Source organism: Xiphias gladius, chromosome 19, assembly GCF_016859285.1.
Source record: "Xiphias gladius isolate SHS-SW01 ecotype Sanya breed wild chromosome 19, ASM1685928v1, whole genome shotgun sequence".
NCBI classification, from domain to species: domain Eukaryota; kingdom Metazoa; phylum Chordata; class Actinopteri; order Istiophoriformes; family Xiphiidae; genus Xiphias; species Xiphias gladius.
In genome coordinates, this window is record NC_053418.1 from 28332329 (window position 1) to 28348990 (window position 16662).

Here is a 16662-nt window from a genome sequence, read left to right on the forward strand (position 1 = left end):
TCTGCCATTCTTCACAGATTAACTTTTTTAGCTGCTCTTTGCAAGATGGGTTTTGTTGATCTACCTTTATTTTTAAAATACTCCAAAGGTTTTCTGTTGGATTCAGGTCAGGGGACATACTTGGCCAGGTCACAGTTCATTTTTTTCTTCTTTAAAAACTCTTGATATTTTTGCAGTGTGTTTGGGATCATTGCTATGTTGGAAGATTCTTCTCCTGCCGAGAGACTGGGAGTCATCTTTTAATACAGTAATCTGTTATACAAACTTTCCTTCTTAGTACCATCTATAAATGTCATCTCCCCTACATCTTTTGCACTCATGCAGCCCCATATCAGCACCCTCCCACCTCCGTGTTTAATAGTCGGCACTATGCAGTCACTGTGGTACTCCTGGCAGGGTCCACGCCAACATTCATCAGGCTTCTTTTCATGTTCTTTGGCAGAGTTTTGTGCAGTTTTGAGAGCAACCCTTTTCCTCTTAGACGCCGTCCATAGAGGCTCTCTTTATGCAAAGTCCTTAACACTGCCTGATCACTCACTGAAAACACCATTTTCCACAGATAATTCTTGGGCAAAGTCAGAAGCACTTCCCATTTGCGTGGCATCACCTTTGCTGCAACTGTGTTTCGGCTTATGTTCAGTAGCCTTCTGATGCTCTTGTACCCTCACAATCTTACTTGCTGAGGCAGTTCCTTACCATGTGGAGCCATGGTACATGTGGTGTTGACAGGTTATTTTATAACCTTGTTAATGTAGTCAGCCCTAATTGGATATCACAGGTCTACTCACTTTTATTTAATTTCATTTCAACAGTACTGTTGGACAGAATTCAGGGATAGATTGATTGATTTTTTTCATTCAATTTTTTGAGAGGATTTTTTTCCCTGTTGCATCATGATCCTTCACAATATTTTTTCAAATGTGGTTTTCTTCCTGACCATGCATGCAGTGTATTTGCAGTTTAGCCAATGAAACCAAAGCATTTACAATACCTTGCAACATAGTAAAACACATCTTGAAAGAACCATCTAACGGGCTTACCCTAACGCTAACCCTATGATTTACATATAGTGGACTCATGAACAGAGGTCTTAACCTGCTCCTATTATTCCTTTAAGCCTAAAGCTGTTACTCTTGGTTTTTTTTTTTTTACCTCATTCATCATTCTGTTTTTTGCCTTTAGAGTCATCTTAGCCTGATGCCCACGTACTCCATTTATAGACAGTTTTTCTGACTGTGGAATGATGAATATCCAAACTCTTTGAGATTACTCTGTAACCCTTTTCAGCTTTATTCAAATCAACAATTCTTGATCTTGAGGTCTTCTGAGATAATTTTTGCAAGGCATGGTTCAGCATAAATGATACAATTAATGAAATATTGTGATATCCTTCCTGTCTAAATTAGAAATACCTCTAATTTGAGATATACCTCTTTCCTTGATCAAGGTGACACAGCACCCACTGCCATTCTGGTTCTCCAGTGTACTGTACTTAAATTTCACTGTTCAGTGGTAAAAAAAAAAAAGAAAAAAAAAATAGCATCCCACGAGATCAAACTTTTCAGAGAGTTACCCTTGACTTTGACGAAATGCAATACTGTATGAAGTGTGAAAACAGAATGTTATAGTGTGTCAAAAAGTGTGTGTGAGGGGTACAGCTGTAAAACAGTGTGTCTTGTGAACTGACCTTGTCTCTGATGTTAACATCGGCCCCTCTGGCCAACAGCAGGTGGACCAGCTCCTTGTGTTTATACTCAATGGCCCAGGTGATAGGAGTCCATCCCCCATCATCCTGCACAGACACAAGCTGTAAAACTCATGCAAAGATTTACACTAGCACATGACTATTTATTTACACAGCATTTAGCATTTAACAGCAGTTAGTAAATGATGTAATGTATGTTTTTACCTGACAGTTGATGTATTTGGAAGCCTTAGAGAGCAGATGATGGACGATATCATAATGTCCCAGTTTAGCTGCCAGATGAAGACAGGTGAAACCCATGATATCCTGGGATGACAACATGATTCACATTGAACAACACTGCACTGCTGCCACCACTGTTAAAATTCAAAAGAAAGGGCATTTCATTGGCATCTGGACTCCATGAGTTAAAACTTGTGGATAAAATAGGACATTGGAAAATATTATAAAATGTAATGATGAGAACTGTGTCTAACAGTTTCGAAATCAACTGTACCTAATCCTCTCCCACCCTGTAGAGCCTATTTAGGCTTAGAGCCTAAATTAGAGCCTAATTAAAATGTTGTACTTTTCACAAGACGATCACTTAGAGAGTCTTCCTTTCCCCAGAGCAATCACGTGCTTATGAGGACTCTATATAATTATACTCTATATTCTACCATGAAAGTTTACCTCTGACATATATTGCACTGACAAAATCATATTTAAAGCTTTACTATTCAATTTTTTTATATAAACAATGGATCAAATGGTTACCCATGTTAATGTTGTTGCTCCTAGGGACAAGCCCACAAAGAATCATCACCCGACTCCACAGCTCCCCTCTCTTAAGTGGACAAGCCTCCAGTTAAGAGTTTTTATTTGAGATTTCATAATTAGCATGTCGATGGCCCTAGAATTACCATATGTGTGTACCTGTTCCCACTGTTTGTTGGAAATTTGATTCACAAAAATATTGCAAAATAATATAAAGAAAAACTTCACACTGCAAAGCTTCAACTTCAAGTTGAAAATCAGCACACAAAATGACCAGTTTAAAAAAAACTTTGTATACACACTAGTATAACTATCAATGACATGTCATCAGACCAGCGCTGTACTGTAACAAAGCAGTCCATGACGAATATGTGAGGCAGATGAGGGGATGTGAGTCTGAGATATTAGATGAGAATGTTATAGTCTACAGTAGGTAATGTTACACTGTCATGTACAAAAGAGGATGATAATGTACAGACACCTGATTCAACACCCTGAGTCAACTCTGTAAATGAGAGAATTTTCCTAAAAGCTAATAAACTACACATCCGAAGATTCTGTGCTAGAATATGCAAATAAAATCTTATAATCTAAAAAAATCTCAGTAAATTGATGAGCCATGATGATGATGCGGTGAACAGATTATTCGTTTTGCATTAAGTTTTTGTTACAGATTTTATTTTAGTTTATTTCAATATCATATTTAAGACCCAAATTCATTCAAATTAAGGCATTATATTATCAGTTCTGTTCGTGACTTGTACGACAGGCCTTATTTTGCAAAGTAGCATCTCCAGTGTGACCAAATTAGTGTTGGAAGAGGTTGTAAAGTCTGAAAAGCAATAATTATTAATTGATATACTGTAGTTTGTTTGCTCACCGTATGATTTTAGCCCAAAATTTAATACAGCATGTCATTTTGGAAATATTCTGTCTCTCCTCAATTTATTTTTCTACAAGAGCTGGTGCAAATTTGCTTCCATTTTTTTTAACAATGGAAAAAAATACAGCAAAGCCCAGTTTTGCATACTAGCCTCAGACTAGACTAAAGTGTGATCAAATCATTGCAAAATGTGTCTCTAGTCTGTGTGGGACCAAACTGGACTGAAGTGGATGTGGTTGCTGCACTGGCTTCTGTGGACATGCTAGCCTAACTGGTTGAATTTATGTTTCTCTGCCTCATTGTGTTACTCCACTCACCGAGCACTTTATTAGGAACACCTTTGTTTTCGAAACAGCCTCCGTTCTTTGTGGCCTGGACTCCACAAGATGTTGGAAACTTTCCTTTGAGATTCTGCTCCGTGTTGACATGATCATTCTGCAGATTTGTCAGCTGCACATTCATGCAGCCAATCTCCTGTTATAACACATCCCAAAGGTGTTCTATTGGATTCAGAGATGGTAACTGGGGAGGCCACTGAAGTTCACTGAACTCATGTTCATGTTCATGAAGCCAGTTTGAGACAACTTTTGCTTTTGACATGGAGCATTGTCTTGCTGGAAGTAGCCATTAGAAGATGGTAAATTGTGGCCATAAAGTGGCACATAGCCAGAAACAATACTCAGATAGGCTGTGGCCTTCAAACCATGATTGATTGGTATTAAGGGGCCAAAAGTGTGCCAAGAAAACATGTCCCAAATTATTACACCACCAACACCAACCAAGGCAGGTTGAGTCTATGGATTCATGCTGTTGATGCCAAATTCTGACCCTACCGTCTGCATGCCTCAGCAGGAATCAAGATTCAGCAGACCAGGATGCGTTTTTCCAGTCTTCAGCTGACCGGTTTCAGTGGGCCTGTGCCCACTGCAGCCTCAGACTTCTGTTCTTGACTGACAGGAGTGGAACTCAACGTGGTCTTCTGCTGTTACAGTCCATCTGCATTGTTTTTCATTCGGAGATGTTTTTCTGCTCACCTCAGTTATAAATAGTAGTTATCTGAGTTACTGTAGCCTTTTTGTCGGCTCCAACCAGTCTGGCCATTCTCTTCTGACCTCCCTCATCAACAAGGCGTTTCTGTCCACAGAACTGCAGCTGACTGGATGAGTAAACTCTATAGACTGTTATGTGTGAAAATCCCAGGTGATCAGCAGTTTCAGAAACATTCCAACCAGCCCGTCTGGCACCAACAGTCATGCCATGGTCACAGTCACTGACATCACATTTTTCCCCATTCTGATGTTTGATGTGAACATCAACTGAAGCTCCTTACGTGTATCTGCATGATTTTATGCATTGCACTGCTGCCACATGATTGGTTGTTTGGATAACTGCATGAAGAGGGAGGTTTGCAAGTTCCCAATAAAGTACTCAGTGAATGTATGCTACTGTGTGAAATTTGAAAGGATCATTTTTTTTGGCACTTTTCTTTTATTTGAAAGTCAGCAGTGTAGAGAAATAGGCAACATGAAAAGAGAGAAAGAGAAATATAACATGCAATAAAGATCTCCAGCCGGAATTGATGTGACATCATGTGGTATGTGCCTTAAATATTCGACTATCAGGGTGCCCCTATACTGAACAAAACACTTTTGCTTCTGGTTTCATATTTTTTGTCAACAATTACTCATATCAAAGCACTGTACAAGATAAAGTTTCGTACACTTTGCAGATTTGTGTAATCCAAATATCTGACAGGTGTGGCATATGAAAGATGTCTACAAAAGACCTGTTTGCAGCACATCATGTCTCAGATGCCACAAATTCTGAGATATCATGCATTCAGCATGGTCATTGCAGGAATGCCCACTAGAGCTGCCAGCCAAGTATTGGACATCCATTTCTCCACTATACACCGCCTCTGAAATCATTTCAGAATTTTCAGGATGTCCTGGACTGCCGCGTGCGGCCACATTTGTCGGTCAATATCCAAAAACTTTGCAAAGCCATTGAAGAGAAGTGGGTAAACAACCCACAAAGTACAATCAACAACCTTATCAACTCTATGCAAAGGAGATGTCTCTCACTGTAACACACAAATGGCTTTTACTGAGGTTGTCAGTGACACTGCCTTCTTTTCCAGTGCTTTGGGGTGTCTGTCCCACATCTGCAGACCAAACAATGTGAATCAAATTAATCTAATTAATTATTTTCAGTTGATTTATCTTCATTTATTATCCAACACTACCAAAGTATATGAATTGCTTAATTGTGTAATTTTTTTTTTTTCATTTCCAATTTCTCATCAATGCCACTTCTGTTCTTGTGTTGCCCTTTAACCTATTGAACTGTCAGATATCTTAATAAAATACTTTTGTCTTCTCCGACCATCTAAGGTTCAAAAATCTGTCAATGTAAACTAGTTTTGATTATTTCAGTATGTGTGCTGCTACATCATCAATCAAACACTGACAATGTTTTTCAGGTGGTAAAAATAATAATAGTAATTTGTAACTTTAAAATTAGTACTACAAAAGGACTGAGCAGTGGCAGCAGTTGATAGAGCGAGATTGGACGGAGTGATGGATGAAGAAGATGAATTTGACATGAGCGCACATCAGGCTGATAGGAAAACAGACTGACTGTGTGCTGACTCACCTTGTGGCCAATGGCTGCTCCAGCTCTGAGCAGGTACTTCACTGTGTCCAGACGGTTGTTTTCACAGGCCACCATCAGTGGTGTTCTCTGCTCCTCATCAAACATGTCCAGGTTGGCTCCGGCCTATGTGAACACACACATACACACAGTGCTCAAACATCACTAATTACTGTAAAACACTGACATCAACAGAAGGGTTTCTGGGTAGGGCAGCGAACATTTTGGTTACAGTTAATTATAGCTATTAGCCAAAATGTAGCACTGTCTGCTACAGCTTTAAAACATTAAACTAATTTCTCTTGCTATAGACTATAGCAAACTATAATTGCCGTCTCACGGTTGTATGCCTCTGCAGCTAAGTTGCAGTTTACATCCATGTCTGTCCAGACTCATATAATATATGTAGTAAAGACTTTGAAGGAATTTCATAAAAAGGTATTAAGTGTACTTTATCATAATGAGTGTATGAATTCCACAAATTCTAATCAGTTCATCTTTGAGTCCAAGTGGATATTTGTGCCATTTTGAAGAAATTCCCTCAAGGCATTCCTGAGTTGTCACATTCACGAGAATGGGACAGACAGATGGAAGGACGCACATACGGAAGGACGGACAGACAACCCAAAAAAATAATGCCTCTGGCCACAAAGGCATTAAAATTTTAAACTGGTATCAATTTAGTTCAAGTAAGGATTCAAGTCAGCATACATTCAGTGGTGCACCTCTCCGTGGCGAACATGCAATTTATCTTCTCTTCCACTGTTTCATTCACATTTTAACTACATCTGTTAACTCACTGTGCTTATAGGTGTGGCAAACATTTATTTCCATACAGAAACCCACGGTTAGGAAATGCATCTCAACAACAGGAATATTTCTCTTAAATGTCATTCTACCATCTGTAATTTTTAACAGATACATAAATCAATGAATAAATAAATGAAACCACAATTTGAATTAATGCATCTTGGTTCCTTACTGCTGAACCTGTTACTGATACAGACCCAAATCAACACGGTTTCAAAGCTACATTTGCCTGTTGCTGTGACATTGCAATGACCTTTCGTTTTTTCTTGGAGAGGATGTGCTCTCTTTTGAATCCCACGCACCGCCTGTCATATCATTTTATTTTTTAACCTAATTGGTATCTTTTAATAACCTCACTTTCATTCATAAATCTCTCTACTCCCACAGAATGTGCATGCACATCTCTGCCTGAAAGCCACCTCCTGTTGACATGTCTGGAGCTCTCCTAAATACACGCAGAGATACAAGTGATATCCTAAGTTAAGAAAGTTGATAAACTGCTTTTAATCCAAGGCCCAGAGGTAGGACCAAATATGCATCAGTCTTAGAATTTGTGGCCAGTGAGAACTGACTTTCTATTGAGAAATACCCCTTGCAGTACCTGTGTTGAAGCCCCAGTCTACTCACCTGTACCAGCATATGGCAGATCTCCTGGTGACCCTCAGCAGCTGCTGCATGAAGAGGCGTTTGTTTGCTTTGGCCCTCCATCAAAAAGTTGGGGTCCTTCCCATCAACTGTAATGTACAAAGTTCGGTACACAACTGTGATAATACACATATTAAAAAAACATACACTCACCAAGCACTTTATTAGGAACACCTTATTCATGCAATTATCTAATCAGCCAATCATGTGGCAGCAGTGCAGTGTATAAAATCCTGAAGATACAGGTCGGGAGCTTCAATTACTGTTCACATCAAACATCAGTATGGGGGAAAAATGTGATGTCAGTGACTTTGACCGTGGCATGACTGTTTGTGCCAGACGGGCTGGTTGGAGTGTTTCTGAAACTGTTGGGATTTTCACACACAGTAGTCTCTAGAGTTTACTCAGAATGGTGTAACAAAACTAAGAAAAAACATCCAGTGAGTGGCAGTCCTGAGGATGGAAACGCCTTGTTGATGAGAGAGGTCAGAGGAGAATGGCCATACTGGTTGGAGCTGACAGAAAGGCTACAGTAACTCAGATAACCACTCTTTACAACTGTTTGGTCATGTGGATGGGCTACAACAGCAGAAGACCACGCCGGGTTCCACTCTGTCAGCTAAGAACAGAAATCTGAGGCTTAATGGCCCCACATGTGCATCTCTTTATGGCCACAATTTACCATCTACTAATGGCTACTTCAAGGAAAACTGGTTTCATGAACATGAACATGAGTTCAGTGTACTTCAGTGGCCTCCCCAGTCACCAGATCTGAATCCAACAGAACACCTTTGGGATGTGGTAGAACAGGAGATTGGCAACCTGAATGTGCAGCTGACAAATCTGTAGAAAGGATAAGTTGCAGTTGTTTCAACATGGAGCAGAATCTCAAAGGAAAGTTTCCAACATCTTGTGGAATCCAGGCCACGAAGAACGGAGGCTGTTTTGAAAGCAGAGGGAGGCCCAACCCATTCGTAGTATGGTGTCCCTATTAAAGTGCTCGGTGAGTGTACATTAAGTTATTGTTATTTATGTCAAATAACATATTTAAGTTACCTAAGAGATGAATGACCTTCTGGAGGTCTCCTTGTTTTGAAGAGATGTACAGCTGTCTGGTGGGGTATTTCACTTTCTTTGGTTTCAGGCTAAAAAGAATAAAGGTCTTAAGAAATCATTTATATCCAAGTGCAAAATGTGGTGCCATGCTACACTTTTTACAATCTCATGTCAAAATATTTCAGGATTAATCTTACTTCTCATCATCCAGTGCCATCAGGATGCTCTCCAATGACTCTTTAGGTTGTCTATCTGCAGCACACACAGCCTCGCCTTTTAACCTGGAAAGAGAAAGCAAGCAGTGAGAGTTTTGACTCCAGTTGTAATAAACTGGAATTATCCTATAATAAGTTTGAGTTTAGTGATTTCAAAAAAGAAGTGGTATCTCCATCTTTTCTATGTCAGATATGATGACATAAGCTGCATCACTCCTGTGTTACCTGCTTGGGCTCTCGTCTCTGTTCCTCTGAGGCTCGCTGGTCTTCTTCGCTCTGAGTATCTGTGGAACAGCAGGCGTGGTTGGTCCTGATGGCAGGGTGGCCACAGTGGGCACAGTTGGAAGTGACAGCCTGGGGTTCGATCTGGGTACAGAGGGCGACTGATCAGTCTTTGGCACCGTGACTTCCTTCGCCCCACTGGCATCCTCTCCACAGTGGGGGCAAAACCTGCAATCCTTCAAGATGGAAGCACAGTCACGATGAAAGCGGTGGGAGATGCTGCCATATGGCCTGCACTCCATGAAGGTGCCCTGTGGAACAGACCAAGAAAATGTGGCATTAAGATCAAGAAGTTCAGTATGTAAATGTTCAAAGTATTCAAATAGTCATTTCAAATTTAATGTTCTTCTTGTCAGGGTGAAACAAACACCTGAGACAATGAAAGCAGTTGTTCCCAACGTTTTTTGTCTGATGTATCCCACAACCATGTGGGATACAACCAAGTACTCCTTCATTGACACCACTGTTATGTTCCAATTGTGTTTATTTGAATTGATTTTAAACTTATATTATTTATCACTATCAATTATATATAATATGGATATTGTTTAAAAAAAAAAATTTCAGTTGAACTGTCAGTGTTTAGGTTGGTTTGGTAAAGTTTGCATTCCCACTACCACCACTTGGAGCGGCAGTATTTTCAACCATTTATCCTCTACTCTTAGCTATCTATTTCAACATTTTATCAATTATTTCTACCAGACTATTTCTACTGTTTATCCGTGACTTAAAACTTTCTTTTGTAACAAGTGATCCAATACTTTTAGCTATCTATTTTACTTTAGTATTATTATTATTATTATTATTATTATTATTCAATATTGTTGTTGTAGATTAAAAAAAGGAGATGAGAGGGAGAAGGACACGGAAATACGTAAAAATGAAGAGAAATTGAAAGATTAGATAAACAGGAGGGTTTAAAAGAAGGAGACAAAGAACAAAAAGTAGGCAAAGGAGAAGAAAGACCAGGAGGAGAAAGAGACAATGAAAATGAATAAAAAGCCACAAAAGGCACAGGAAAAAAGAGGAGTAAATAAAGGATGATGATATAACCATATTGATCCATGACTGTGTGAAATCTGACCAAAATGTTTCTTAGCAATGGATTCTACTTGAAATCTGCCCTCAGATAACCAGTGCAATCCCGATAATTTCTAATATTAATACATTAACATAAAGAATGTATAGTTTAGTATTAATGTCCAGCCTGGATGTTTCTACATTCCCAGTGTGCTCTGTTTCCCCTCACCGCCCTGCAGAAGAGTCCACAGCCGGGGCAGCACTGATGCTTGACCATGCCGGCCCGGTGGTCCTCACACAGAACCAGCAGATGGACTGTGTTAGAGGGTCTCATCATTTCCTGCTTCATCACTCGCCTCTGGCAACGACTCAGCTGTGGAGAGATACTCAAGTAGGCATTCACAAAATAACCTACCATACTGTTATAACATTAAAACCAGTAGGGTTCCAAAATCATTGATACATTTGAACTCCAAATAACCTCACCCAGCATCAGATTTTATATATTTTTCAGTTTGATCATATCTTATAAGTATTCATTGTTTTCCTTCCAGAGCTATTCTTGGATTTGAGGATGAAATTCAGCTTTAGTTCATGGGACACTTTAACTGCTCCAGTGTTCCACTGATATCCTCCCACCCCCCACTGATATGAAAGTCCATGCGTATGTCTGTTATAGACCTCTAGTGGTGACCAGTAGAAACTGCAGTAACATTTTTCTCTGGTTGAAAAGGTCTCTGGTGACTGGATGGGAATTTTATCTGATATTTAATGAAACTCTAATATCAAAGTGATACATTGTAGTGTTTTTTATTAATTCGGGTGATCTTTACCATTCCATCTGTGCTCTCCATGGCCATGCAGGTCTGATCCAATGTAGACAAGCTGCCTCCACAGTGAGGAGTCTCCATACGACAACAGCATAGAGGTAACTCCTCAGCCAGGTCTGTTTCTGTCACCTCAGCATCCACTGCAACACCTGCACAAACACATCCTTTTATTTCACTACACATGAGGACAAGAGAATAACCTGTGGGACCTATAACAATTCATTCTGCAGAAGAAAAAGGGGACATAATGAATTTAAGTGATCTTAGATGAATCTTATCAAGTCAAATCACTGACTGATATGCTGTAATCACCTGACAAAGGAGGGGAGAACAGCTCTTCCTGAGCTTTCAGGTCTAGACAGTCCAAAGCCAACTCTGTGTATTCAACATGGCTGCCTTCTCCTGATTCTGCTTCCATCAGCGATTCATTTCTGATAGCCGTCTGTTCTCTGACCTTCAGAGCTTCTGGTAGAATCACTGCTTTTTCATCTGCTGCAGCTCGGTTCTTCTCCGCACTGGCTCCTGGCTCCTCTTTCTGGTTGAAGAAAGGAGTGACATTTGTATGAATTAGTTTGCCATCTCCGAGCAAACCTTTGCTCAACGTATAAGGAACAAGTGGAACAAGAAAACACGCATTTAATTCATTTTAACATCAGAAACAGAATATGGCTAACAGGACATTCAGGTTTTTGACAGGGAATAAAGACAAGTATGGGAGTTGTCATAGACAAATAGCTTGCTTACTGGTAATAAGCTAAACTTTTGTTGCTTTCTCACATTATTTTTTCTGCTGGTGCTTTTTTACAATTACAAGAACTGTTGCAGTGTTTTTTTATGCTGCTTTTAGCCCAAACCTGTATCAGATATTTGCCTGCTTAGTGATGCCATAACTCGCAGCATGTGCCACCTATAAACAGCATGTCACCAGCCTTCCTATGCCAGATATCAGGTTCACCAGGCAGGTACCATGTAGCTTATACACCCACATAGTGGCTACACTTAGTGGCTACAGATAGTCGCTCTATTTGAACTAAAGCATTAGTGTGACAGCAAGATACAGATATTATAACTCCATTAAGTGGGTCCACATATGCACTGCAGGCTTTGTTTTTTTAGTTGCTTCGGAGTGACATGGCTGGTAGGAACAGCGGAATATGCTAGCTGCTAGTAACAGATAAATGCTATTACTGATCTCTGACCCAAGACTGAAGTTTCTTTCCCCATGTTTCCTGTCACTCTCTGAAGGATATAAACATAATCTGTAAAATGAACATTGTATAAAAGTTAACGCGATTCTCTGAGTTACTGACAGTGGGCTGCTAGGAGGTCTGACAAAAGAATAAATAAATAAATGCACCTGCCTTCTCCTGCTGTTTAAGGGCCTTGGTTTTCTTTTTTGGGACCAGGTTGTACATTCCCATCTTCCTCTTTTTCCTCTTCACAGCTAGGAAGAGCACACAGAGTGAGGTAAGATGGCGGCCAAAATTCATCACCTGAAAAGTATGCCTAAAATTCTAATCACCTGAGACTACAGGTTACATAAAGGCTAAAATTTGTACTCAAGAAACTGATTACTAGCACATGGAAACACTGTTATTACACAGTATTATTTAATAAATCAATGTAATGCTGACATAAATGGGCTGTAACTTTCAACAATACTGTTATTATCATTAAAACAATGAGTTTGTTTGTTTTTTTAAATAGAGCACATGTATTCAGAAAATCAAAAGATTATTTAACATTTAGGCTGAGCCTCGTGGTTTTAATGAATAAACACTGTCAATATTAAACATATTTTTGTCTTTTAAGTACACCTTTCATTAACAAATAGGAGGAAGATGCACTGAAACATTTAAACTTCTTGATGTCAGTAAGAAATTTTCATCACTGCAGTTTCAAATAAGGAGATTCCCAAGCTAACAGGAAATTATAGTCACACAGTATGGTGTGAAAAGTTCATCCAAAAAGAAAGAAAACAAATGTAAACAAAGTTTAATAACATTAAATCTGATTGTAAGAAGTAAACAGATTACAGTATGTTAATATGAATCACTTAAAATACACAATAGAACTTCTGGAGATATTGTATTTTTGCACACAAGTTGCATCCAGTGATAATTCTTAAATATGAATGCCTCACATTATAGTTCAGTGCAATCTGTTACGTTATGCTGCTGCTTGTTACTTAAGTGTACATATTGTTCTCTCTGCTGCTGCTGCAACCTGTTTTCCACCTGGGATCATTAAAAGTTTGATCCAAACTAATAGAGTTAGCAAAACAAAGGATCCGCTAACCTGACTGAGGTTTGACGGGGGTGGAGGCAGCTCTCCTCTCTTTGCCTTTGCCTTTCTGGCTGTGACAAAGCTCTGTGGTAAGTGGAGGTGCCTTTCTGCTTTCAGGCTTTGGAGAGAAGACAACATACTTTATTTACTCAGTAAATACGTAAGACAAGAACAAAACACATTTAAGTTCATATATGTAGCATACGTATATTATTATGGAGAGTTACCTTATTATATGGGGCCAACACTGACTATTTTAATATAAACAGTCCTCTGTCTATCTTCTGCATATCACCTAATAACCAGTCTACCTCTAGTGAGAAGTATGATTTCAACTTTTTCTCAAATTCAGCACTTCCTTAGGAGCCTGTCTTTAGATAGCAGCTTGGCTCAAGTGGTTCAAGTCCTACCTCTGACAGGAATGTTTCTGTTGAACTTGGTGGCTTCATTTCCCCGTCTTTGACACATTCTTGCGGTATACCTCAATTCTGGGACCCATTCTTTTATCAATCTATATGCCTCCCCTAGATCATATAATTGGTAGACACAACACATTATTTCATTTTTATGCTGATGATGCACAACTATATCTTCCTGTCCACACTACTGATTCTTGTAGTTTGGTTGTGCTTAAAGACTGTTTTGATGATATTGAGTCTTGATGTCTTGTAACTTTGCTACTTTCCCACTTACCAAGGATAAGACAGCGATAATTATATTTGCCCCAAATATCCTGATGGCTAAAATTAATGGAAAACTTGAACTCATGCCAACCAAAACCAAGCTGTCTGTCAGAAATATGGGAGTTATTTTTGATAAAGATCTGAACTTTGAAACCCAAGTACAAGAGGCTATTCAGTCCTGTTTGTATCCATCTCAAAAATCAAACAATTTCTGACTCCCATTGGCCTGGAGAAAAATATTCATGCCTTTATTTCATCTCGTCTGGATTACTGTAACTCTCTATGTTCTGCACTTAGTAAAAAAATGCACTAAATCATCATCAATTCATCCAAAATGCAGCTGATCAGCCTTTAACTGACTTTAACTCATTACCCCAACTTTAGCATCATTTCATTGGCTTCCCAATGCTTCCAGATTGCAGTTCAATATTCTATTAATCACTTACAAAGCACAAAATTGATTAGTTTCAAGCTATATCCCTGGCCTGCTACGATCATATGTACAAGCTCACAAACTTAGTTCAGCAGAAAAAGTTTTTCTCACAATTTCTAAATCTAGATTTGCTACTAAGGGTGACTATGCATTTGCTGTCATGTCAAACTGTGTAATGAATTCACAATTCACACTGCTACATCTGTATTTTCTTTTAAACATCAGCTAATTCTTTTTAAACTACCTTTCAACTGACTAGTATGATTTTATAAAGTATTATCTTTAAATCATTTGTCAGGGTTTATTTTTTACTGTTTAATTCTATTACTGTATCTCATGTCCTTTGTTAAAGCGCATTTTAACTGTTTTAAGAAGAGTGCTACACACATAAAAGTTATTAAGTTATTATTTAGATTAGCAACCCAAGAACTCAAATTAATAAAACTGTGTGCACAGTCTAGGGGCGTTGTTGTTGATATTGTATATTCTGGAGTATGCATCCTTCTGAATAAAAGCATGGAAATTAGATAATGCAGTAATTAATTGTCAAACAAGCTAAATGGTGGCACAGACTAATAAATGTGTAATTACAGCATATTAGCCATTATTCAGTTCCTCTTTCATTGCTGAAGCACGAGTTATGTCTTAGTACTCATATAAATGATGCATTAATGGACAAACAAGGCTTGCATAGTATCTAATTCATCCACAGCTCTAGTTCACTGACAGTCATTCTATTATGAGCAACATACTGAACAGATGCTGTAACATTCAAATTTTTCTGATATAGATAAAGGTTAAATAACAAATTATTATTACCTTAACAATATCTACTTACCGACCCCTTTCATTTTTAAGGTCTATGTCCATAGTCTTTAGGTATTAATTACACTTCCGAGTATTTTTTTTTAATTTTAGAGTGTATTAGTCCATGCACACATTCCTCATAACTCATATTATCACTGAGAATTACTGGTGAATATGAGAAGACACCTAACCTTTGGTTAGAAATGATCTGAATCATTTACGGAAATATTTTACATAAAATTGCTTAACACCCTTCAAAGGCACATCTGTATATCTGTTTACCTTGACAACAAGTGCTTTTTCTGCTGTTGTAGCCTGTACTGAGCTTGAACTGGGAGTTTGTTGCTCTGAGCTCCCAGCAGCAGCAGCAGTGGGTCTCTCTCTGACAGGTGGAGCAGTCAGACGTCCAGATGTATCCAGAAACAGGCTGCCAGGAGATGCCAGCAGCTTCCCAGAAGCTGCTCCTGGTTGTTTGCTGCAGAGAGCTCTGTCACTGCTGACTATAGGTGAGCTGTGGAAGGGAGTTATCTTTACTTTGGGCCTTTGACCACTCTGTGCTACTTGCCCCTTGGCACCCATGGGTGTACCAGCAGAGGGAATGGGGGGTCTTCTGCCTGGCCCAGGCCCTTCACTTGTTCCACTGTGATCCATTGCTATCCTGAGGGCCTGACTGTTGAAGCCACTCTGACTGTGGGGGCCTCAGTAGCACCTGAGGAGTTGAAACAACTTTTACTCCAGTATTTAAAACATCAAGTCAGACCACAAAAAAACACAATTAAATAACCCTATGAAGAACTCTGTCTTACTCACAGTACCTACAGCATGTGCATTTTTGCAGCATTCAACATGCAAAACATTGAATAGTGCACCAAAACTAAAGTTATCACATCTTTACCTTACTTTGAGTTTTAAAAATTGGAAGAAAAGGCAAAGCAAAATTCAGCCTGATGGACCAGCAGTCTAAGCAGGGAGTCATATGAGACAAACAGCGAGCGAAAACACGTTACATACATTACCCAAAATTAAAAGGAGGCCGTGGTAGAAACTTGAGGCAGTAGAGTTTACTCCTGCCAGCTCCAGTCGGTGCGGCTTTTTCCGAACGAAGATGGGGAGGACGGACAGGAAGACAATAGTTTCCATTTCCGCCCCCACCCTCACGTCACGTGACGAGCTGTGTGCGCTGCGTTCATGTTCTGACGGCGATGGGTTTTTTTTCCACCGGAGGTTGACGAGGACCCGCCATACTATGCCTCTGATTGGCTTGGTTGTAATGAGTGGTGAGATGAGTGGTGAGGTGGTTAGGGTTAGGAGAAAATGCCAGTGTCAGAGCCAACCAGAGGCAGGGTGGGGGCGGGTTTTTTTGCATCTAGGGTGTAAAAAAAATACCGCGTAATGAAGGTTTCGGAAAGACTTCCCAAGTTAGTTAGTTGTAGCTACTGCCTATATTAAAGAGCAACTTACAGGTTTAAGTTTTTTTTTTAAATGTTCATTTTAAAAGTAATTGTTTTATTGTTTTGTTTTTGTTTTAAGAGACATGAGGGCAGAAATTCTGAGGGAAAGTGGGTGTTTTGAGCACTGCTCTTAAAAACGCTTGTTTTT

At 39.3% G+C, this 16662-nt stretch overlaps 1 protein-coding gene across 2 annotated transcripts in view; it reads right to left on the minus strand.

Moving 5' to 3' along the window:
* ehmt1a (euchromatic histone-lysine N-methyltransferase 1a) overlaps positions 1 to 16231 on the minus strand; it is a 36056-nt gene extending 19825 nt beyond the window's left edge. The window contains exons 1-14 of one of the 2 annotated variants that reach the window (XM_040155556.1): positions 16080 to 16231; positions 15346 to 15772; positions 13153 to 13258; positions 12216 to 12298; positions 11167 to 11389; positions 10858 to 11003; positions 10254 to 10397; positions 8948 to 9255; positions 8705 to 8788; positions 8508 to 8596; positions 7434 to 7540; positions 6000 to 6122; positions 1910 to 2011; positions 1688 to 1792 (exon numbers count right to left, since the gene is read on the minus strand). In XM_040155556.1, the coding sequence (XP_040011490.1) occupies positions 1688 to 1792; positions 1910 to 2011; positions 6000 to 6122; positions 7434 to 7540; positions 8508 to 8596; positions 8705 to 8788; positions 8948 to 9255; positions 10254 to 10397; positions 10858 to 11003; positions 11167 to 11389; positions 12216 to 12298; positions 13153 to 13258; positions 15346 to 15714 (1989 nt within the window). In that variant the 5' untranslated portion in view covers positions 15715 to 15772; positions 16080 to 16231. Of the gene's footprint in view, positions 1 to 1687; positions 1793 to 1909; positions 2012 to 5999; positions 6123 to 7433; positions 7541 to 8507; positions 8597 to 8704; positions 8789 to 8947; positions 9256 to 10253; positions 10398 to 10857; positions 11004 to 11166; positions 11390 to 12215; positions 12299 to 13152; positions 13259 to 15345; positions 15773 to 16074 lie in introns of both variants that reach the window. The other variant, XM_040155558.1, reaches the window with a different exon arrangement.
* Positions 16232 to 16662: the final 431 nt, after the last annotated feature.